At 44.4% G+C, this 25,508-nt stretch overlaps 2 protein-coding genes across 3 annotated transcripts in view; one reads left to right on the top strand and one right to left on the bottom strand.

Annotated features, from left to right (window-relative positions):
• The window catches only part of Nagk (N-acetylglucosamine kinase), a 90,406-nt gene that overhangs the window by 42,317 nt on the left and 22,581 nt on the right, over nt 1–25,508 (top strand). For both annotated transcript variants that reach the window (XM_071694635.1, XM_071694636.1), the window contains exons 4-6: nt 20,776–20,917; nt 21,387–21,497; nt 24,007–24,130. In XM_071694635.1, the coding sequence (XP_071550736.1) occupies nt 20,776–20,917; nt 21,387–21,497; nt 24,007–24,130 (377 nt within the window). The remainder of the gene's footprint in view (nt 1–20,775; nt 20,918–21,386; nt 21,498–24,006; nt 24,131–25,508) is intronic.
• alph (protein phosphatase alphabet) overlaps nt 1–25,508 on the bottom strand; it is a 217,465-nt gene that overhangs the window by 176,733 nt on the left and 15,224 nt on the right. The gene's annotated exons all lie outside the window — the stretch shown is intronic.

Below are 25,508 nucleotides of genomic sequence, written 5' to 3'. Positions count from 1 at the left end.
GTGGTGTGTAATGTGCAAGGCGTCGTGGCCTAGCCGGCTGTTGGTACAGCAAATGCAGCTACAACATTAGGGTCAGTGCAATATGTTGACACAACTGTCCGATGATTTGCTCGACTTATCACTGAGGAAATGCGACCCATAAATGATTCACGAGCATCTGACGGATGGAAGAAATCTTTGAATGTTTTTGTCGCTCTGCAACTTTGTAATGAGACACTCCAGTAACTCAGAAAATACAAATTCTTAAATTCAAGCAATGTTGTGAAGTTCTTTAATACTTTCCCCCTTAAACATCTGGATTAAATTGAGGAATTACGTTGATGATATCTTGTGGTTGTGGTTGGTCGTTGCGTCATGTGTGAGGAAAGTGACGGGAGAAATACTGCAGGTAGCAGTCGGTCACGTTGTTAGACTAGGCTAATAAAGATGTCAACACTACACTCTGTTCCTTGTAACAATGTAACAAATCAAAATAGATCATAATAACATCAATAACATTCGGAAGTCTGTATGTCTTTTAATGTAGTTGCTCATCATACAACCAGACTATGCAGTGTACCAGGTAGGGTTAGTAATTCCGGGGTTAAGACGAGAGCGCGGGCTCGGCAGGAGTGAAGGCCGCGCAGCGTGCAGGAGTGAGAGGCCACAGTGAGTCTAGCCTCCTAAAGTCGGCCACAGGTCTTTGTTATGCAGTCTGCCACATTCCTTGCCTAGAAATGTGACTTTATCTGATGAAGAATAATGGATCACCCAGATTCCTAGTCAATGTGTGGTAGACGCATCCACTGACCGTGCTGCAATTTTTCCTTTGGGAAGCAGCGGCCACAAGTGTGGCAGGATAGTTCACTAGGTTAGGTCGTTCCCAGTCGCCAGCCAGCCAGCACACCACACTGTGAGGAGAGGAGGCCGCCCACACACTCACTCACTCACTTGCCATGGTCATGTCTGCCGCACCGTTAACCTCCTCGTTATTGCTTTCACTGAAATATCATCAACGCATTATCGTTAAACGTCGACAATTCTCTCTTAACTGATTACAGTATTAAATATTTATCAGATCGGGTGAACGAGAGTTGACGCGAATTTTATCCCGTAAAGGAAGAAATCCATGTATTGAATAATAGGGAAGATGTATAGCCAGCACTTGGGCATAACCAACCCGGGGAGTGGATAAAACAAAACATCTGACCAAGGAGACAAACTTATAAGGGAAGGTTGCGCATGTGCGAGGCTGCGGAGTGTGGCCAGAGATGTGGGTGTTGCGTCAACCCTGATGAAAGTTGGGCACATAATGGGTTGTCCCTCTGAAGCCTGACTCTCTCTCTCTCTCTCCCCTACTCACGACTCCCCCCTTTCACCCGTCCTTTTTATGAGGTGTTTCCAAAGAAGTTGGAAAGAGCTGATAGAGAAACATGCGAGAGTTGTGGAGATGTATTTTAGGGGTTAACTGTATCGTGTGAGTGACCCGTTGAGTATAACCCCGGCGTACTGGGTGTTTTTAATGATGGTGTTGGTCTAAGGAGGAGTGGCGAGGGTAGCTCGAGATATGATCAGAGTGTATAGTAATGGATTAGTGGTGTTTTTCAGGCTGTAAATCTCAGAGGGAACGAAGAGTGTTCCAAGTATGTGATACTGCTGTGATCGTAGATATGTATATTCAGTCTGTCTACTTCTAGTTTCCTCCTTTTTCTCTCGACTCGTGTGTCACCGTACAGACCCCACTGCCTCCATCAAACTGACCTTAAGGACACTAGTTTACTGATGTTTTTCTCGTAAACATTTCCCTACGTCTTCAGCTGCTGCTAATTCAAGAATAATATAATTCTTTCCCGCGCTGTGGTTTCTGATCTGCCGAGCGTCATTCTCCTGATGAGGACCGGAGTAATAGATCATGGGTGTGTGATGCAGGTGGACTGTCCTTGGTGTCTGCTGCACCGCCCCCCCCCCCCCCCTTCACCACACACACACACACACACACACACACGCTGATATCCGCACCGTATTATCAAAACTAAAGTTTTATTGCATTATACACCATAAACGATGATATTTACGTTTACAACAGGAATGCCGTTGAACTTTTAGTGTATTTATGATTAAGAAGGCAGGTTGTGACACATCACAGATGCGTGTGATGTATTAATTACAACAGTTACAATGGTATGAGGAATCGTTATGGTGTTGAGTGAGGGAGGCGGAGGATGGAGGTGGAGCTGCTCTGTGAAGAGTGGGAGGCATTGTGAACGCGCTCGTGGGGTGCATTGGACATTAGAGACCCAGCTTGCGACATCGGTTGCGCCACATATAACTGTTCTCCACCCCACCACCACATAGTTGTATTTCATATTCACATTGACCATTGTCTTGTTACCACAGACGCTTGTCTTTTACGTGTCTGATGTCTGTCCCTAGCTTCAAAAACGTGAGCGATTATCATCAATTTGTGACAAGGACAACTGCAGCAGCATCACAATCTTACATGCTGCTACTTTTATTGCGTTCAAGTGTAATGCTTCTTAGGCTCTGACATTTCCCAGAACACGTTTGTTACGCTGTGGGTCAAGGTGGGTCGTGCGGAGACACTCCATATAGCGTGACGCACACTGGCTGGAAAACCTCATATGCAGCGCTGGCCCGCGTCACTTGATCTATTTGCACATCCATCATACACCCTGGTGGACGCGGCCTTATTGTGATATATTAAATGGGTGCCTTCGCCTCACGACGGGGCGCCACCGCTCCTGCTACAGGGGCTTCTCACTCGGGCTGGCACCAGCCATACACGAGAGATGCTCATGAAACTCGGTCAAGACACTCTCACTGGTCAGACTCTATCTCAAGACCAGGTCAGTTGCGTCACAACAAGGCTGCTCACGCTGACCTGCAAGGCCAGTCATGTCCCCCAACCACAGATGCACAGATGTATAATGTTTTCTACAGCTCACCCCACAACCAGTTAATTGTATTTCCAGCTGTTCTGATGATAGTGAGGCCGGATACAAGTGTTGTCGCCATGTTTTTTTAGGCGAATCACTGCATATGGGGGCAGTGTAAAGCTGGTGACCCCGGTCTGATGCCGTACATACCACAGTGTTTCTCCGTCAACACCCCAACTGGGGAATCTGTGCCCCAAGCCGGGAATGTTATGGTGAGCATCCGTCATCACACGCGGAAAATGTTATCCACGGTGCACGGTCATGCTATAACCTTAACGTGGTCCACCAGATAACAGGAGTGTCAGCCTGTGTCACACCAGTTGTTCTGCCTGAGTAACTCACGGGTCGTATGATGATCAATCATTATCTCAGATGAAAGGCACACTGTGCGTAGCCCAGAGGCGGCTCTTCACCCATCCACGATGGTCTTTGAGTCTGGACGCCGTCACAATTGCCTCCTTTGTCAGGGGTCCAGCCTCAGGGATCTCTGTTGGTTCTACGAGTGATACTGGTGAGAAGCCCACCCTGCATTGGGTTCACTAGCACCGCCCAGGTTTCCATTGTGGAAATCCTGAGTTATCAGTCAGGACGACAATCCACGACGCTGCGTCCTTTTTGTATGATGAAGCTGCGCGATTGTTGGTGTGCGGGATAATTAATTATAAGAGTAAGTTGGCTTGTAAATATCATTATTCATGAACGTAGAAAGTTAGATGTTTAATCCTGATGAGTTGGTATGATGTCAATAATGGGCATTTTCTTTACGAGGAAGGTAGATGGATGTGGGTGGTGACTGCGCACGGCCCCAATACACTATAGCATCAACACCACAAGCTCGGCTCCTCGCGGCCTGCCTCATGAGCTGAAGCCACCTGACGAGCGTAATTCGAGCCTACCGCCACACCCCCGTCCCGCCCAGCCTGTCTGCAGTATCTGTGGTCCAGCTCGGCCACACCTCCCGGCCTGTGTGGTGCTCCCCTCCCTCCACCCACGATGCACAGGCAGTGTACCCAGTGCTCCAGCCGTCAGGGGCAGCGGGGTCATACCATGATAATGATAGCCGGAGTCTGGCCACTTTACAACTCTCCTCATCCACCTGCCCCTTTTACATGCAAATGATATAATTATAACCGTACATAAGTGGTTATTAATTTGTAATACCTGATGAATAGTGATACTAATAAAGACAAAACGATGACAGATGGAGTGAGGTAAGCCACACGCAGCACACGGTGCTGCCGACCCATACATATCAGTCATGATAATGATATCCTGGCCACCAGAACACTACCTCAACCTCCACTCGTCACGGGTCACCCTGCGGCAGGCTGTTTCCTCCCTCGACCACACCCAGGGTTATGCTCCTCGAGCCCGAGGGGTCACGTGACAGCCATTTCTGCTGAACCACATGGCTGATGCCAAGCATCCCTTACCTTCGGAGGTCAACTTTGGTATTGGCTTAAAAAAAAAAAAAATAGTTTGAAAAGACTTTATCAATTTGTACGAAGACGGAACGTTCTTGTGTTAGTTAACACTCAACTAACCCCAGTGACACCCTCGATTTCTTGGGAATTATTACCTACCCGTGATAACACCAGCGGTACTCAGGTAGCTAACACGAACGATGGTGAGGCGGCTAACAACAGATGTGGCACAAGTGTTAACTCCTCCCGCTTAACATTATAAGTGAAGCAGCTCATACTGATCTACTTAACATCACTCTCGTGTGAAAATTGTGCCTGGTGATACCTATTGTTGTCTCTATAGAATTGTTAAAACATACAATGATGCCATAGAACAAGTGAATCTATATAAATGACTGGAATAGAACGATTAACACAACTTGAGAAATAAGAGCATTTCCCGTCTCCCCGACAGGTAGCTCCCGAAACATCACCATATCCACAAATCACTCAAAATCTTCACCTTCAGCACTTGGCCAATGTGGAGCTCTTGAACATATACACAAAGTCCAGACTGAAAATAACAGCATCGAGTATTTATAGACGGCTCTCTCAACTCTGCCACTGTAAGGGCTGGAAATGATACCACTGTGATGTATTCCAATGCTAATGAATAAGAAAAGAATGTTAGAAAAAAAAATTGGACATCTGCCATACAAATTGTACTGTCCGCCAATCTCGTCTCTCTTGAGTTTGCAGAAACCATGAACATAGACAGTTCTATTATCCATGGTAATTAAACTCTCCCCCCATTCCCCCTCGACTTTAACACCCTGAGACCAGAATGTAACATACCTGTCCCTGAAGCCAGACATGTATAAGCATCACTTGTCAAGGGGTTAAAATAAAACTGTTATAATTACCTCCCATAGAAGCCTCCAGGGGCAAGATAAGGTTGTTTTAACTAACCTTCCACTTGGTAAAGAAGCTGTTTAAACGACATTAGGTTGTCACTGAAATATTTCAAAACAGTAAATAGGAAGGGACTGACAAATATGTTTGAAGCAAATAGATGGGCACAAAAAAATAGGCGTTTGTAGAAATATTTTCCATCACAATGAAATGTGCCAAGTATGATATGTGCATGGTGAAAGTATCAAGATCAGTATACTAATAAGATGTCATTAAACCTAAGCTTTACATGGGTGCTACTGGCATTTTGCCCGAACTGGAGATTGTTAATCATGTAAATTGTAAAGTTTGTGGATATTGTCTTAGACAATATATATATATATATATATATATATATATATATATATATATATATATATATATATATTGGGGGGGGGGGGGAATTTAAACCAATCCAGCAAGAAATGGCACAAAAATTCAGATTCTAAAATTGTCTCCTTTTTGCATTGAAAATACACAGTTCCCATGTGAAAGCTGTAAGTATATGAAGTTATCCACGTTTGTAAAAGTCAACCACTGGAGGTCTGACAAAAGACCCTTTGTTAACCCGGTAATCTTGTCTGCGCTTCCGCTCACAGAATGAGCATGGCCGTCGCAATAAACTAACCGCATTTAGAGAAAAATATGAATAAAAAAAAAGTTACAGCATGACTGGCTTTGAAAATTTGTATGATAGTTTATACATTAATAATACATGGTTTTATGACAAAGTTTGCACGCAGTATACTGTAAAAAAAAAAAAAAAAAATGAGACTAAACACGTAGTGATAACCCGTGCAATAATATATTCATATCACCAACATTTGTACAAAGAAGCTTGATCCACCATAGCAACAGTAGTAACAGGACGGTATTGTGTCACTGTTGGTATACTTGTAGTCAACGCTATCATGAATGTGCGGCTGGGGACGCCACTTTGCTGCCAGAGTGAAGAAGCTACTGGCGTTCGGGTGGGTTTCCTTGGTGGTCACAGCTGGTGGTTACTTTAAGTCTCACTGTCGACCCAGATGGTGGGTATTGGTTTCGTATATTACGGGTGACGTGCGCGGGTGAAGATGCTACTGAACCTGTGTACAGCATTACAGGGAAACTCTGTAATGTCGTCCACCATATTCAGTGTTTTGCAGCCTCGCTCCACTGACTGATATTGGCAGTAAGAGCAGCGAATTTATTGTGCGGTTCTACCCATCCCATGCCTATGGACAGTTGCGCAGAACAAATTACAGTGTATTAAAGCTCAGGGAACGAACCTCAATGATTACGTACGTCACAGAAAAAATGACTAGGAATTGGAAGCAACTGTATCGCAATTTCCATGTAAAGTCAACTGTATACAAACACTAAATAATAATGACAAGAATGTGTATCTATTCAAAATATATAACACGTGACCTATTTACGGAGGGCAAATTTAAGATAATTTTAAAGTATCTGATAAAACATCGTCGCGGATATGCTTGCACATATCTTGTAGTGTTTGGTAGGAATCATTTGGGAACTCCTTCACTCTACATCAATGTACATAACGTTGCAGGTGTGAGAGTAGTTTTGCTTACAAAGGTTACATATGACCTGTTCAGTATCAACAGGAGGGTTAAACTCCCATGAGCATACACAGCCTAGCTTGAATCTGGGAACAACAATATTCTGAATGATAGTTTTAAGGCTGCTCACTGACAAACACAGTGGATTATTAGGTTCACACTACATGGCAGAATTTTGCTTATTCATCAGCTACGGTGAAGAGAACCTTGGTTTTAATTGTTTATAAGAGGATGATACGTGTGGCAGTCTGCTGCAGACGTTAAGTTTACGAAGACGTGTACCATCTTCTGAAGGTTGGGCGAGAGTACACACACACACACAAGACATCATGGATGCTGTGTATGAGCTGGATGGTAATGGTGCCTCACTGAAACGCTGAGCCAAAGATTCCACCACTGAAAATTGCTGTAAACATTCATAGATCAAACATGGTTGAGGTTGTTAGTAGCTTAGACTCGACTCGTTGCTCACAAATTCCAGTCCATTTTGGTGGACTGGAATATGACAAAGTTGTGTGAGGCGGATCAGAAGCATCAGCTGGACTGTTATGAGAGGCTGAGGGTCGCCACTGCTCTCTACTAACCGACAATGTTATGACTGTCAAAGATTCTGTTGTCGACATGTATCGACAACCTGTGAGTCTTCCCCCGCCAAACACCAGTCCTGGGATGTGACGCGAGGACACAAAACGAACGGCATCGTAAAATGTACGGACGGCCCGCCCTGCCTACAGGTCCAGGACCTTTTCCTGGTCTCATCTTGTCCAGGATCACCACGAGTGTATATACTGGTGTCTTCAGGATCACCATGACCCTGACACCTGCCCCCGATCATCGCCTAAGTGCTGTTGCTTTGCACCCTGTGAGAGCAGTTTGCAGCTCCTCACAGTTGATCGAGATTCTTCCATATATACTTGTCTCGCTACTCACTGTTTCACCGCTACATTGTCTAAGAACACGAGAACTTTATAGAAAATTCTGGCTATTTCTTGACAGTGATTCTACTGTAGACTGTGACAAACAATGGTGTACTAGATGAACAGTGGTGGGCTTATCAATGCTTTGCAGAAATTTCTTCCAGTTCGGAGTCCTTACGTTCCGTAAGTTATATGAAATCTCTTGAAACATAAAGGAAGGCTCATATATCCGTTAAATCTTGTGTACCTGATCTAACTGTACTACGACTTTAAGCCTTGCATTCTCAAGGCTATCATCCTGTCTATCCACGTCAACAGGGAGGAGCTGAACCACATGTGTAGATCTAACGGATAACGTAACCATGGTATTGTGTGATGAAGCTGGTAAGTCACGTCGGAGATTTTGGTTACATCGCTGGCGACAGAGGACTCACATCACTGTGTTGTCCTCTGTATTAATAATTCAGTACCTTAGTATTTCACAGTATTTCAGCAACTTACATGTTGGACTCGAGCAGTTTGGATGACAAAAGTGATCCGAACATGACCTCAGTCATTAATGAAGTCTCAGCGGTAACTTGTAAACTTGTACAACACAAGACTCATGGGGGTCCTGAAGGGGTCCTTCCTTAACTGGGAGCCAGTGGAGGGTAGGCACTGGGACCGATGGTGTGCGGGGCTGCCGAACATTTAAAGTACACGACGTAAAAGTTCGGTGGTGACCCCAACCAGGCTGGCTACTTGCCTCTCACTCAGTAGAGTGGTTGAGGGATGGCACCGGTCCCCTCCACCTCTCCCCCACACACTGCAGGCTGCGGAACCATCAGTGAGTGCCCGGGGCAGGTCGCCAGGGTCCTCTGCCTCTTACCATGACCCAACTGAGGGAGGTGACCCTACTGGGGTACAACACCACACTCCATGAACCCTCCTGTCATGCTACAGGAGTGTCCTAAAGTGATGGTCACCTGCATATCCCCGGCCTGGGAGGGGGTAGACCCCCTTCGTGTCCCTCCAACACGGAGGGTTGAAAGGTGTCCGCCTGGTCGGCCTTGGTGACTGGTCCTCTCATAATAAAAAAAAAAAAAAAAAGCTGTACCGGTTATCAGGAGGAATGTGGTCGAGGTGGAGTGAGGATGGTGAAGGTCCGGGGACTCACTGTGGCAGGCGGGGTGACAAGCAGGGCCAGGAAGACAAGCAGTGGTATCACCAGCAAATTCACCTGCCGCCTGTGTGATCACCTAAAAAGAATATCAGGAAAGACCACCTATGCAGGAGAGCCACCTGGCTCCAGGAGCATGACTGCCGTGATGCTGTACAGTAATGATGAGGGGTAACAGGAACAACAGACTTCCTCTGGTGTCATGTTCTCATGAGTGTGACTGAGTGCACATGCTCATTGCATACAACTGGTCACCTCACCTTCATGTAAAAAGGGTCGAAATGACCGCAACTAGACATCAGTGCAGTGAGTTATGGAAAGGAGGGAATCCCTCAATCCGCTGGCCCTGAGGGAAAGGTGGGTAAAAGGGCGACGTGGTAACCATGAAAGCTGAAGTACGAGAACGTGGAAAAACACTGACCAACAATAGATGTACTCCTGATGGAGCTGTTAGAGGAGCTCAAGATTGATTGGGCTTAACTGTCAAGGCTTTAAGCCAGACTTAAGCGAGTAGGTCAAGGGTCGTGTTAACGGTGCAGTACCATTGTCCTCGTCAAACACTGGCCACATACCGTTCACTTATATAAGTGCCGTAATGGAGAGAGAGGGAGGGAGGAGCCTGGGTGGGCAGCAGATTCGGCCATTCCCTTGCATGTTTACATAATTCACAAGACGATGGCAAACGTGGGTCATTACAGCGTGTGGTCGACAACAATGGGTAGAGGGAGAGGGTCAAGTCACTGGTGAGGAGAGTGCTACGTGGTCGCCAGTAATGGCAACCTTCGTGCGAGGGTTGAGTCAAAAGTCCTGAGCGTGGTGCTCATGCTTCGTACCACACCGTGCTCAAGGGTTGCAGCGTTTTGTTCATGGGGTTGTACAGCCATGCTCAGGGTGCCGCACCATCATACGAATGGATCGTATCTTGCGGGATTTTAATTTGTGCCGGTAACCCCGGCAAATTTATTGTGCATCGCATGCTCATCGTGTGAGCAGTAGCGCAAAAGGATTATAGGGTCACAAAAAGTCTTAGTCAGACTTCGGTAGGTTAATACTTCATAGTTTTTACAAAGCTGATTCATTATATCAACTTCATTATATACATTACATAGTTTCATATGTTAAGTTTTACCGACTAGATGCAGAAAGTGGATACAAACTTTCAGGTATCTCGTTATTAGCAATATGGTCTTGTGACATTTCTTACAGAGTTTGTGTAGATCTATCCTTAAAAGGCTCTGCATTTTTCACATCTCAGACACAGTGTTACAGTTTGTGTCCAAATATCTGGCCACAAACTTGAAAATTCACATGATTAACATCTCCAGTTACGACAAAGTGTTAATAGTACCTATAGCCTAGCCTTAGCTACCAATCATATCTTGTAATCTGCTGATCTTATTACTTTCCCCATTTACATGTTTGACTTTACTGTGATGGATTTTTTTCCCTTGTGCTTACATAAACTAGTCACTTGCTTTCAAGAGATCTGTTAGTACCTTCCTAATTACAGTTTTAAGGCGAAATGATTGACAACCCAATGTTGTTTTCAACATGTTTACTAAGAGCAAGTTTGGCTATAGCATCAGCTTTGCTATGCTCACGGAGGCCTACGTGAGAGGGAATCCATGACATTTTGATTCGAATCCCTTGAGCAATAATGTCTGGCTTCAGAGACCAGATGTTACATTCTGATCTCAGGGTGTTAAGGGCAATTAGTGAAGATAAAGAATCAGATAATTTAACCGTCCTATGGCAGTGATTTCTACCAGTCAAGAGCGATTAAGTCGGACACATCTGAAGGTCAGGGTGCGCAAATTGTTTATACTAACATCTTCCTTTAATCTATTGCCACTGGTCTGGATCACAAGGGCAGCACTTCCTGCCCTCCCAGAGGTAGAATTGAGAGAACCGTCGGTACAGATGCACTGGCTATGTTATCTTCACGAGCATTAATTTTGTCTGCACTAGGCTATGCTGTTTCCGTCTGGAGTTTATGTATCTGTTCATGAGCATTAGTTTTGTCTGCACTAGGCTATGCTGTTTCCGTCTGGAGTTTATGTATCTGTTCATGAGCATTAGTTTTGTCTGCACTAGGCTATGCTGTTTCCGTCTGGAGTTTATGTATCTGTTCATGAGCATTAGTTTTGTCTACGCTAGGCTATGCTGTTTTCGTCTGGAGTTTATGTATTTGTTCACAAGCATTAGTTTTGTCTACGCTAGGCTATGCTATTTTCGTCTGGAGTTTATGTATTTGTTCAAGAGCGCTGGTTATGGCTGTGTTGAAGGTGATTATAAGTAATTAGATTCTTAGGTGGATAAGTGGGTGTAGTGACGTCAGAGGGAGTCATTTGTCCGGAGGGCAGGAAATGCTGCTGCATCCTACCTAATCTTATGCAAATTATGTGTACAACGAACATTTTCATTTGGTTGGCTGTTATTTGGGTGCATTTAGATTCACTAGTGCCATGGCGTATGTAGTTTAACAATTCCTGGATCATCACGTCCTGTCATACGACTGATTTGAAGTATTCTGTCCTCACAATGCTGGTTTACCTGGCCAGCAGCGAACCTATCTGATCCAAGTCTGTAGAAAAATGAAAAAAAAAAAAATCCTTAACACTGTAATAACTGACGTACGTGAGGAGGATAAGAATCAGGTACATGATTATTTTGCCATGTCCTCATATTACGTTGAATTTCATCAGTATCACGAAGGGAGGAGCGGGTTGGAATGTTTGTGTTGGAGAACTCAAGGACAAGTGGATATTCAAGGAGCAACGTTTACTGAGATGCCACATCACACGTTCCACACGGAAAAATATGTTTTCTACCATCTTAACCCCATGGGTAGGACGGAAGGACTCTTGGGTGAATCTAGTCGGTAAAACTTATCAACGAAACCATGTAATGAGATATTTACAACAAATCAACTTTGTTACATCGTATGTAATATTAGCCTACTAGGGTCTGACTCAGACCCTTGTGACCCGTCATCTGTTGCGCTATCGCTCACAGGATGAGCATGGGGTGCACAATAGATTTGCCAGGGTTACCGGCAAAGATCTAACTGGATGCACTAACGAAGCCCCTGATCTGACCCTGTATAAAGACTACATAACATCCTTGTTATTTTCTGACAACCGTAACATTAACACGCAAGTACAGATAACAAGCGGGTGGATCACAGACTCCTGAATTTTTTTTTTTCTATGGACGAAATAAACACGCCTCACTGTGGAGGCGTCCCCGCGACACTGAGCAGAGTACCCTGGCTCCGGGAAAATAGGAAAAAAGTTTTCGACCGTTGTAACATTTCTGTATCCTTCATATTTCTGTAGTACTTTATGACGTGAAAATGGAAACAACGTATTTTTGTAACTCAAAAGCATATGACGTAGTGTTGTCATCGTCATGTCATTATCGATGGATCGGCGTGAAAAACTTCCTCGAAATGGAATGATATGGTTTCTCACGGTGTAATGGTATCATACAAGGTACAGTGCTGAGCCTCATGCTGTTTACCATCGGCCTTTTGCTCCGGGTTTGCTGGAGGGGTCAGGTATGGCAGGCAGGACTGGCTGTGTCATACTAGCAACACCTGCGTCAATGTCTGGCTCTTGATGGACGGCTCTTACCGTCCACCGAGGGCCACCGTGGTGGTTTTGATGGCCATCTGCCCCTGACTGACGCGCACGATCTCGGTCGCTACCGCATGAAAGGTCTTCTCGCGTTACTTTGTGCCCCGCGCATATAGATGTGAAGGTAAAATTATCTGGGAAAGTTTAGGCAACGTATTCTCTCGACAAGAGCTATGACTCCCCTCTGTGTGACCTTCCCGACACCATCCTGCAAGTACCAGCCAGTGTCATCACGAGTGGATCAGGACACATTCTTACTCTTGCTCTACGCTCTAGACTCTTGAGCACCATAAGTAACGACCCTTGGCCTGACTTTTGACCAGAGGCATAAGGGTCGGGTGAGAGGCCAGGTGAAGCAACTTGGTCAGGTGACGGCTGTCATGTGGAAACTTCAGGTTCTGGTAGTTGGTTGAAGGTATTGCATACTAGTGTAGTCTGGTGTACTGTACGTGCAGTGTGTGTGTCCGTATAACACCGGTGTTTCTCTGACTGTGGAGGTTTATACAGGTGGATGTGTGGCCAGTAACTGTGAAGGTTTATACAGGTGGATGTGTGGCCAGTAACTGTGGAGGTTTAAACAAGGGGAAGTGTGGCCAGTAACTGTGGAGGTTTATACAGGTGGAGGTGAGGCCAGTACTAACATCAGTGGGATGTGGCCAGCATTAACCCAGGTGTGGGGGGTAGGCATTGTTCATACAGATGGAATTATGTTAGTGTTAATGACAAGGGGTGTGCGTAGTGTTAACACGTGGGGGGTAGGAGCGGTGTTAACATAAGAGGGTATAGGTGTTGTTAACATGAGTGAGAGGGGTATGGGTAGTGTTAACACACTAGGCAAACACAGATGGATGTGTCTCTCAACACTAACTGTCTTGCTCTGTAAACACATGACGTCAGCTGACACTGTGCTGGATGTCTGACACAAAACAGCACCAAAAGGAGTAAGGTGGTGTTAATCCCAGGTGATAACGCAAGGGGCTGCGAGGCGTAGAGTCGAGGCGTCACCAGGGCCATAGTGTTATCAGTCCGGGTGTGAACACCTGTGGTTGGCCATACCTTGGTGCCCCAAGACATACCATCAAACGTCTTATTATGGTTCTTATCATCTGATAACATCAATAATCCAGATGAAAATTGGTAATCATATGATAACCTGAGTGACTGCGCAGGATATTGACCTGCTCTGAACCGTACGTCAGAGATAATGTGGTGCTGCGTAGGACAGTGTTGACCCAGTGTGTTGCGTTGAACTGAGCTGGTCTGCTGTGTTGTGTTGGGTACTGCTGATCTGTGTTGTGTAGGCCAGTGTTGAGCGACTGTGTTTTGTAGTGCAGTGTTGACCAGCTGTGTTGTGTAAGGCGGTGTTGACCTGTTCTGTAGGGGAATGATGACATGTTGTGTTGTGTAGGGCAATGTTGACCTGTTATGTTGTATAGAGTAGTGATGACCTGCTGTGCTATGTAGGGCAGTGATGACCTGCTGTGTTGCGTAGGACAGTGTTGACCTGTTGTGTAGGGGAATGATGACATGTGTTGCGTAGGACAGTGTTAACCTGTTGTGTAGGGGAATGATGACATGTTGTGTAGGGGAATGATGACATGTTGTGTTGTGTAGGGCAATGTTGACCTGTTATGTTGTATAGGGTAGTGTTGACCTGCTGTGCTATGTGGGGCAGTGATGACCTGCTGTGTTGTGTAAGGCGGTGTTGACCTGTTGTGTAGGAGAATGATGACATGTTGTGTTGTGTAGGGCAATGTTGACCTGTTATGTTGTATAGGGTAGTGATGTCCTGCTGTGCTATGTGGGGCAGTGATGACCTGCCGTGTTGCGTAGGACAGTGTTGACCTGCTGTGTTATGTAAGGCATTATCCATCTGTTGTGTAACGCAGTAACAACTGGCTGTCAGAAGTCGCCACGAGTTATAGCGTCACCACAATGTTAACACCATTGGTTTGTAAGGCTGGTACGAGTGTTGGGGGGGCCAGCATCAAGTGCCATGTGAGTACCTCCTGTCTTATAGAATGAGGCTCCGCACCACAACACCCGAGAGGTTGTAATGCTAATATAATAATAATAATAATAATAATAATAATAATAATAATAGGTGAAAATCTAAATATATATATATATATATATATATATATATATATATATATATATATATATATATATATATATATATATATATATATACATATATATATATATATATATATATATATATATATATATATATATATATATATATACAGTAATCGATGTGGCCGTAAGGTAGATGGGGGGTTTAACTGGACAGTTTTCATACTTTGGGTTATCAGTCAGTTGATCACTGGTGATTATACTGGCTGGGATGGCGTTGCTCTTCCAGCGGTCTGTGCGAGCTTGGAAAGTCTTGTATATGGTTGTGGTGTCGAACTGCAACTTGGGGACGGAGGATCTATGGTGTTGGGAGTTGATGGTAGCTACAGTGTTGCAGGATCTTCTTCCTGGGCTGTTGAATGAGGTCCAGTTGACGGTCACAGAGCTTCGATCAATGCACTTTAACGTGTCTGGATTGGTGATGTAAGAGGGAGATGGGGGATGATTTAGCGTGTTCTTTTCTGTACCTTTACGAGCAGGTTCTCCTGCGTGGTGGATAGGGAGGAACACCAGACGGCAGGGGAAGCATTAGGCGAGTCTAGCAAACGTCAAGGCTGTGTGTAGATGATCTCGAGTTCAAGTGCACAGAGTTTACGTCTCTTGAGTGTAAGGAAAGTGTAATGACGACAGCTGGAGGACCTGATGATGACGTGGGTGTCGACGTGCTGGCGACGTTCGCTGGAGAAGTTTGCCTCCCAGGGAATGAGACTTTTGTGATGGCTGAATCGGTCGTAATGTTTGGTAAGGTCAACGAAGGTCAAGAGCCGCCCGCGGAGGTCTTACGGTCACACTTGCTTGACACAGATCACATCAGGAAACCTGGCCAGGGATACGCGTGTCCCAACCTTAGTCTTGTTGTTACAACAGAAGATACAGCCGATGATAATGTGGTAGGGAACATGGGCGTTGTAACGCTCGATCCGTCACTTCTTTGACAACACAGGCGCCCAGTTGGGTCACTGGTTACACAACTGTTGACCAACGGACGTTGTACTGGCTGCAGACGCTTGGCTCTGAACTACGATGCGACCCTTGGCTGAGATAGCTCGGTCACTGACCCCCACTCGTAAGCGTGAGGTCAGAGGCCAAGCCCAAGGTTACTGTGCCGTCTTGCTCAAGGGGGAGTACACGTGTCGCGTCTCTGCTCTTCATTATCTTGATAGTACGCGAGGTACTACTCGAGGAATGTTGTGCTGGAGATAAAGGCACTCGAGGATATCTCTCAAGATGATGATGATGGTGGTGGTTGGTGGTCGCTCAATCAGACAGCTGATGACTGGCATGTGTCGTCACTTGTTACCTCGGGCATCTACTGCGTTCAACCCCATTTTCTAGTGATGACTTTAGGTGAAAATATGCCACCGCGAAGACTGGCATCTCGTCGTGAAGACGGATGGTTAGATGGGCTTCAGTTATATCAACTGCTCGGGGAGGCCGTTAGGGCCGGCAACGTCATAATACAACCTCAAGACGCAAAGCTTAACACCATCTTTGGGTATTCGAGATATCATTTCTAAGACCATAAACGCTTCCCGCTCTGCATATATGAACCGCGAGAAGAAAACGAGAGGGTTGGATGCGAGCCAGGAGAGACGCCCATGTCAAGAAGAATGACTCGATATTACTCTTATCGGCCTTCACACAACTTCCTTATTAGATTTTGAATTCAAGTGCGAGTCAGTGGAGAGATGCAGGAAGGTGCACGAAAAACAAACCAGGGAAGTAGAGGCAACAGTGATGCGAGAGAAGCTGACAGCTTTTATCTTAACCTTGACCGTGAACTTGAAAGATTAACTCTCCTTTTTTTTCATATTTCATTTGCCATTAATTAATTGATTAGTGAAGATAGGCAATCTTGTAGTGTTATCGGAGTCGATACGCCTCAACTGAGGAGGAGGATCGAGTAGCCTACCATCATGGGACGTCAGTATGTCTCCTGAATCCTATGATTACTGTTGTCGAAGACATTCTTCATCGTTATCCATCGGGTCATTGCACCGTCTGTAGCAAAATTACATTCAGGATTAAACGCACTTGTCCTCATCTCCGTGATTGCTTTACTTGCTCTCTCTCTCTCTCTCTCTCTCTCTCTCTCTCTCTCTCTCTCTCTCTCTCTCTCTCTCTCTCTCTCTCTCTCTGTCTATCTATCTATCTATCTATTTATCTCTCTCTCTCTCTCTCTGTCTATCTATCTATCTATTATCTCTCTCTCTCTCTCTCTCTCTCTCTCTCTCTCTCTCTCTCTCTCTCTCTCTCTCGAAGTTATGGTTATTAAAACAAGGCGGTGTGACGTGTCGTGTGTTTGTCGAGATCCATATCCGGCTGGATTCGTTATTCAAAATATAGAAAATTCATCGTATGACTGATTCTATTCTGTAATTACTCATTTCTGTACCTACTTATATGGTAAAGGGAAGTGCTTTCTCCACCCATGGGACCCCCATTTCTCGAACTTCATCACACAACCCTGATCTACGACCTCCCATCATCATGCATTGTCAGCCACTCCCACTGGCCAGGTCTCCAACCATACTGGATATATCACACAAGACAAACGCAGTATGCACTTCCCACACCAAAAGACTCAAGACTCGAGACGAAGGAAGTACTTAATTAAAACGCCCTCAGAACATGTACTGGGATCAAATTTGGACAAAAGAAAATCCCTTTAAGTTCTCTCCTCCGCTCCAACCCAGACATCACCTCACCCACCTGGTCAACTATCCACCCCGTCAAAAGCGACTCTAACGAAGCTACAAACCACACACGAAAAAGAACACTTGGAACAGAGTCACTTGCTGCCTAGTGGCCCTGGAAATAACAGCTCGACAACAGGACAAAAATATCTCCAACGCAATCTCACGTCAGCAAGCCCCCTGCAATAACCTTAGACCCCCCTGCACCCAGACGACCACATAATAATCATCCACAAACACCAGAGTAAAACCCTCACCTTCGCTCCACACTTCAGCAACCTGTACTTCACCTAATACAAAAACACTATATATATATATATATATATATATATATATATATATATATATATATATATATATATAGTTACGACCCGACGATTACTAGACAACTGCCCTTTCAGCCGAGTCTTGAACATCATTCCACGACACCACGACGGCCAGAGGTGGAGGCCGCGGGCAGGCGTCATACGGCTGCCACGATCCTGCTCAAACATCCTCCTCCCTAGACCGTTCACGTGGCTAACCTTACCGTACGAGACCGTCTCACCAGGTAGACTCTTCCTGATCATCGTAAGGGACAGACTGCTGTGGCGGCTGCCATGGAATACTACTTTGACTTGGTAATCGGAATATGGTTTGGTTGGGTGGAGTCTTGTGGTGGTGGTGGGTGAAGGTCAGGCCAGCCAGCCACGGGTTACTCAAGCCCCAGACACACGCCTCCCACACTGCTACACTCGTGGGTCTTTGTCTCTCGTGACGCCGAAGGCACAGGTGACGGAATTGTTCCCTACATTCCTCACTCAACCCAGGTCTTCCTTTCCCGAGCCTCAACCGTGTCTCATCATCACTCATCCAGACACACTCATCTCCAGCCCTCACTCTGACTCACCTTCAGCCCTCACCCTCTCCGATCTTCAGTCCTCACTCTCACTCACCTTCAGCCCCCATCCAGCCTGCACCTTCACCCATCTATCCACCAACACTCTACACCCGTTACCCTTTCCAAACATTCACCTTCAGCTCTTACTCATCTTCACCCCATAGTCCCAAGCCCTCCTCGTTCCCCATCCCTCATCAACCAACCTTAACTCAACCTCATTCCCAACTCAGCATCACCCAAAACACATACACCAATCTCTTCATCCATCACCCAACACACACACACACCCATCCCTTCATCCATCACCCAACACACACACCCATCCCTTCATCCAACACACACACACACACACACACACACACACACACACACACACACACACACACACACACACACACACACACCTATCCCTTCACCTATCACCCAACACACTCACACCCATCCCTTCATCCATCACCCAACACAAATCCATCCCTTCATCCATCACCCAACACACACCCATCCCTTCATCCATCATCCACCAGTGTTACCTTCCGTTTTCCCCCCCGGCCTCACTCCCCTCTCTCATCCCTCACTCGATTTTTGGACAATGGTATCTCTCAGTCTCACAGCGTCACTGACTGTCAACCTTACCCGCCTTAAACTCTCATCCAGCCCAGCCGTGTCCAGATGACTCTTACCAAGCCTGCCTGAGCTCTGGTCACTGCCTTCAGCCCTCTCCAGATAGTAATGGTAATGCGCTAACCTTAGCGTGAACCCAACTGTCTATCAAACCCCAACCTTCAATCTCTCGATCCTTCATTCAGTCTCAACTCTATCTACAACTTCCGTCGCTCTCCCCGAGCCTTACCTCACCTCAGGTCTTGTTCACCCTGGGCCCTAACAGCCTCACACCCGTCTCATGTGAAGCCTAAGTCTTTTCCCTCTGGCCTCGCTCTCCTTATTCCTCATACAGTCCCTCACAACCCTAGGAGAAGCCTTCACTTACGTACAGTACGCACTAACCCCAGCTACATCTGACCTTCCACTTTCACTGGGTACACTCCAGCAGGCCGTACCCCCAGCCATACCTAACACTCGCATCTACTGCCGAACTTCCCACTCCCTACCTATATAGTTCCTGGTGAACTCGACTGGATGATATCACCATATACGTCAACAGTCATCCTACGTAACTAACCTACAGCTGAGGGAACGCTGCAACCCAAGCAACGGCTGTGACCCCAACAAAACTGACTACAGCAGCGGCTGTAACCCCTACAACACGGACCACAGCAACGGCTGTAACCCCTAGAAACATGAACACAGCAACGGCTGTAACCCCTACCACACTGACCACAGCAGTGGCTGTAACCCCTACAACGATGACCACAGCACAGTACCCATAGCAGCAGTGAGACCCTCACAACAACAGTGTCAGTGAGTCAGTTGGTACAATACCCTACAGCTTCCTCGAGCGTGGGTCTGTAATTATCCCTCGTCCAACACGCCCACCGCCGCCTGAGGCGCAATATTGAGTCAAATGTCAAACCAATTGTTCCACGGAAGCCTTGGTATTTTTTTTTTTTTCTCCATTATGGAATGTGATTATTGCTTCCTGTTGTGTGAGTGGCGGGAAATGTTAGTGTTGTTGTGGCAGCAGACCGGGTAGGCCAGCCACACCGTCTGCTCACCACCACCATTTCACCTAGTCTCATGTCATCTGTGTAGAGTGGGAGGGAGTGACCGGGGAACCCAGTTAAGCTTGTCCTGGGGACCCTCTCCCCCAACTCAGTGGTCCACTGAGGTGAGAGAGAGAGAGAGAATGTATTACATAACCTGGAGTAGAATTCAGGGTTGGGAGAGTACCGGAAGAATACGCCCCTGGCTGCCATGGCAGCCTCGTGTTCAAAGTACGTGTTAGTTTGGATCACACATGAAAATAAAGTCTGTAACTTGCTTTGGAATGACGTACAGTTCACGTTATCAACGCTGTCATTTCCGTGTTGTTGTCCCCGGTTGGCTCAGGGGGAGTGAGCAACGCTATACTGTCCGTCATCATAATCTTTGTGTTGGTTTAACCAGGATCAGCTGGCCAGACTTGGCAAGAGCCGACCACACGAGTTAATTACTGCCAGATATTGGACATAAACGTGTGATGTAAGTTTGTCGTACGTCACCTGATTAACACACCTCCTCCCCAACTTGGGTATATTCTTACTCTGATGAACCACGTTTTTTTTAGCATGTACCTACAAAATTCATAATCTTTTTATCCCTCTGTTGAGTACAACACGCTAGCCTTGCCATAGGGTAACATCTCGTCATGTGCTTGCAAACTGATACTCCTACACACACACACACACACACACATGTACTGATGAGATACAGAATGCATTCTTATAGCATTCTTTTTTTTTTTTATATATATACTTCCGTGTGAAGCAAGATATATTTAGAAGTAAGACGTGCCCTCTAGTTTGTACTAAATATATCCTTCTTTCCTCCCCAGGGTCTGTGTCTGAGTGGGTGTGAGGATAATGACTCTAATCGAAAGATGGAAGCCACATTGATGGAACAGTACCCCAAGTTAACCAAACACGTCGTGGTTGCGTCAGACACACAAGGATCTATCGCCACAGCTTGTCAGAATGGTTCGTCAAACGCCCATTACATCTTTTTTATCATTACTCATTCTTTTACTGTCACGCCACTATATCTATTTTTTGTTTTGTTTCTGTTTGACTAATTTCCAACTTAAGAAAATGTCTTTTTCCCGTAAATTTCATGTAAAATTGTAAAATGAAATCATACTGAAATGGTATGCACTGAACTGTTAGCATCAAACCTTCACCAACCTCATAATCTACTGAATTTCAAATGTTTATGTTCATTTAACGTCCAAGAACTGTTCTCATATCTTCAAGCTTTACACATGTTTCACGAATGAAGTGAACAATTTTTAAAAAAATATACATTTTTTATTACATTTCGATAACACTTCACGTGAACAAACATTAACCCAATTCAAATATGTTATCCTATGTATTTATTCAGTTCTCGTCCACCAATATGTAAAGCAGTACAATGCGTCTCTGATCACTTGTTTCTTTTGCCACACAGGTGGAATTGTCTTAATCAGTGGCACGGGAAGCAACGCTCTCCTGCTGAACCCGGACGGCAAGACCTTCCGATGTGGAGGCTGGGGACATATGCTCGGCGATGAAGGAGGAGGTCAGAAGGACCTTTTATCTTTGGTTTCCATATGTGTATATATAATCATCAACCCAAGACCATTCTGTATGAAAGTCCTACGTTGACTTTTTAATAGTAGTTCTTAGACGAGATTGTAGTCCTAATTTAAGCCTATATATATATATATATATATATATATATATATATATATATATATATATATATATATATATATATATACTTGGCTTCTAATGACGTATAAACAGTCAATTTCCCTCCCTGTCACACCACGGATTCCATCCCTCTCTGTCTAAACACTAAGCGCATTTCCCTCCTTATCGTAACATATAGTACATTCCTCTCCTAACTCCCGTTAGAGAATTAACTCCCCGCTACTTCCATTAGCAGGAAGCAAGTTCTTTAACGAGATTGCTTCCAATATTGACACGTCCGGCGGAGTTTGCAGTATTGTAGTGATGGGTACGTCCATTGCATGTATGGGAAAGTGCGACTTCTGATGGGTGCATGTCAGGTTGGGCTGAGTTTGAGAAATAGTAAGGAGGGCAAAAAGTTGTGCTTATGTTATTTCAGAGTGTATTTGTTTGGGGGGTGGGGGTAAGGGTGGGGATCTGTGAGATATTACTTAAGTGTGGGGCAAGGGTGAACTTTTTATTTTCTCTTGAGGGTTAGTGGTTAGTAAAGGAATGGTTTGGATAGGAGTGGTGGTGTGCTGCTGCTTAGTGCCGAGCTTGTTGAGGTGCGACTGTACTGGGAGGATCTTTGTTTCATTGCATTGGTGTTGAGTGTTTGTGGTTGCTAAGTGTCAGCGAGTCATTTTCAAGGGTGTACTCTTTTGTTTGCTTTGCAGCTTTGTTATATTTGCTCTTTAAATGGTGTGTGTGTGTGTGTGTGTGTGTGTGTGTGTGTGTGTGTGTGTGTGTGTGTGTGTGTGTGTGTGTGCAAAAATACTAATGGGAAAAGGAAACTCGAGAATCTCGTGCACTTTCGTGCACTACCACATCTTCACAGGACTAGTTACAGAGAGAGAAAAGATTCAGTGGACGTTATGTATGCAGAAGCGGAAGAAACAGACTTGATTCATGAAACCTTATGGTTCATGAGAGGCGAGATTGATACAAGAGTAACCCACCTTCTACCTGACACTGACTTGTTATCTCTCGGTTGACCTCACTTTATGTCGACGGTGGACGTGGGTCGCGCAGACCCTCGCGCCAACTTCCCCTCACCCTCACACTTCCCACTCACACATGACCCCATTCCATGTTTCCTCCAGTTCTGTAAATATAACCTCTGTAGTACCTATTTTTCCCCTCTGTAATTAGTCCTGTGAAGATGTGGTAATACACGAAAGTGCCCAGGAATCTCGTGTTTCCTTTAGCTAGTGGTGTCTCTGAATTTATGAAGTGTGTGTGTGTGCGTGTGTGCGTGTGTGTGTGTGTGTGTGTTTTCAAAGGCAGCTAATGCTTATCAGCTCACTTGCAGTAATGAAAGATGTACACTTCAAAATGCAGTTAATTACACTGGTATGATTACTATAACTTTACACCTAACAATAAACCTACAATATGGGGCAGTGCAAACTCAAATGGAGGATGAACATAACACAATCTTACCAATACAACAATTAGTAGAAAATACAAAGATTCTTAAATACTGCAGAGACAGCAGCTGACTACAAATAACGGGAGCCATTTATATGAAAGAATCTAACCACATCTGAACCTACAAATCACTAGAATACAGAGAACACTAAAAACATTCAACAACTACTATCGACTCAAGCAGCTCAACTTTTGTTCCCAACCATACCCTTCCCCACCAAGGGTACGTCAGAAAAGGACAAAGACCCTATAACTGTCACCTTCATTTTGTGAATCAGTCGTGGCAGGGATGGAGTAACTTGGCTCAGTGCAATACATTATGTCAACATTTAAGGGATATTCACTTCTGTCCTATAACCTCCAATAAGCAATCCTTAGATATGCCATAAGAAAGAGGTAAACTTTAGAAACTTTTGTAATATTCAGTATAACACTCAAAAAATATGAAAACTGAATACTGTAGGTCTAATTTACAACCACGAAAGATATGTACAACATAAAAGATAATGAAATTAATAAATATTGAAGAAAGCTTGGCCATTAATAAGCTTAAAAATGACTCTCTCTCTCTTTCTCTCTATGGTTTACTTACTTGGAGGAAATGAGTGATGGGATGTTAACAAAGAAGTGGAGGGGACAAGGAGAAGAGATGAAAGGATGGAGGGAATAAGGTTTTGAGTTTGAGTGTTTGATGCATGAATATGCAAAAGACATGCTTGGGAAAAAGTTGTGGGGCCTGGTTGAGGCTAGATGGCTGTAGATTCAGTGCAAAACACATAATAGCTGTTTAAGGAATAAAAACATTAACAGCAAATCTAATGATCATGTGAATTTTTTCTTACTTTAGTTTCTTTTTAACATAATTGAATTACTTAGGCTAAACACTGTCATATTTTCTGTGTTCTAATGTATAACTAAACCAACAGCTTATTGGATTGCTGCTCGTGCTGTAAAACTGCTATTTGATGAAGAAGATAACTTGACGGATCCACCTTTCTGTACAGCCAAACTACGAAAAATAGTTTATAACCACTTCGATTTGAAGGACAGGTGAGTAGAACGCCATCAGTTGAGTAATACAAAAATCGTGTCACCATATACCAATAATGTTAAAGCATATTGAATAAGGTTGTGTTTAAAATCTAATGTGCTCCAGATTTGTTAAAACCTGTGACAGCAATACTTTTCTCAGTTAAAATTATTACACATGATGGGTATTTGGAATATCCTGGAGCATTATAATGCATGGCAGGTTTGTAGATTAGGCTAGTATGCATTATGATTCATTATGGGTATTTGGTATAAAGAACATTACAGTACATGGCAGGTATTTGGAACAATCTGGTTTTAAATAATAATATTCTGCAGTTATTTTCTCTCTCCATCGAAAAGTAGAGAAAACTGTTACAATGCATTATATATAAAAGAAAATAAATGTACAATGACAGTAACTGACAATGGCAATAATTGCTCTTACATGTTAACTTAATTTCAGTGTGAACTGAAACTGATCTTAGATAGGGATGCTTGAAATTCATGATTAGGGAGGGTCTTGTTTTTGGCAGAAGTAATCTAAGCTACATTTTTATTCTACTTGTGTTTTTTTATAGATACAATACTTTTTATTTACAGCATAATTTATCGATTTTATGATCCAAAAAATTACTCTTAGAAAATACCTTCCTACAGTCACTTTCCATTAATAAACAACGATAGTAAAAATGTCCCAATATCTTAACAGCTGCATAATTCTCTAAACGCTCAAAATGTACTTGTACATCTGTCAGGACAAACACTGCACAAGTTCATTTGTTTATTGAAATTTCCTGCCTTACTTTCACAGTTAAGTTCTGAATAAGGGCAGGGATGGGGATTGTTATAGGTGCTGAATCCTTACACAAGACAGTCACCCTTTAACATAGCAGATATGGGAGAGGGAGCTATTACAAACTTTCTGCTCATGTTGCTGTATTTACTAATTTCTGCCAATATACTCCCCTATCCTGAGAATAGAAATGAAAGAATATCATCCTTGTACTGTAAAGACTAAAAGAGATAGGTGCAGTAGAGGGGAACCCTCCCCTTTTTTTTATCATAATTTATAAAAGATGAAAGAAAAGAGTGATCCATGTGAGAATTGCTCATCCTCCTCAAAAAGAGCTCAGGCATGGGTGTCTAAAAGTGCATGAATGTAACCAGCTTGGCATGAAAAAGGAGACAGATGGTATGTTTGGAGAGATGATCCTGGATATTCTCGCTATGAGCAAAACAGTGATCAAGGGGAAGGAGGAAGAACAGTTTAGGATGTATTAGGGGTAAAGTTTGGGGGAAATATTAAGGCAAGAGCATAAGGGAGGGGGGATTTCTGTTGAAGGAGGGGTTGTAGGAATGTGTAAAGTGAATGGAAATAAGCCCCAGACTGATGTAG

Source organism: Panulirus ornatus, chromosome 57, assembly GCF_036320965.1.
Source record: "Panulirus ornatus isolate Po-2019 chromosome 57, ASM3632096v1, whole genome shotgun sequence".
In the NCBI taxonomy this organism is placed as follows: domain Eukaryota; kingdom Metazoa; phylum Arthropoda; class Malacostraca; order Decapoda; family Palinuridae; genus Panulirus; species Panulirus ornatus.
Note: the sequence above shows the minus strand (reverse complement) of the source record. Positions and strands in the feature narration are given on the sequence as shown.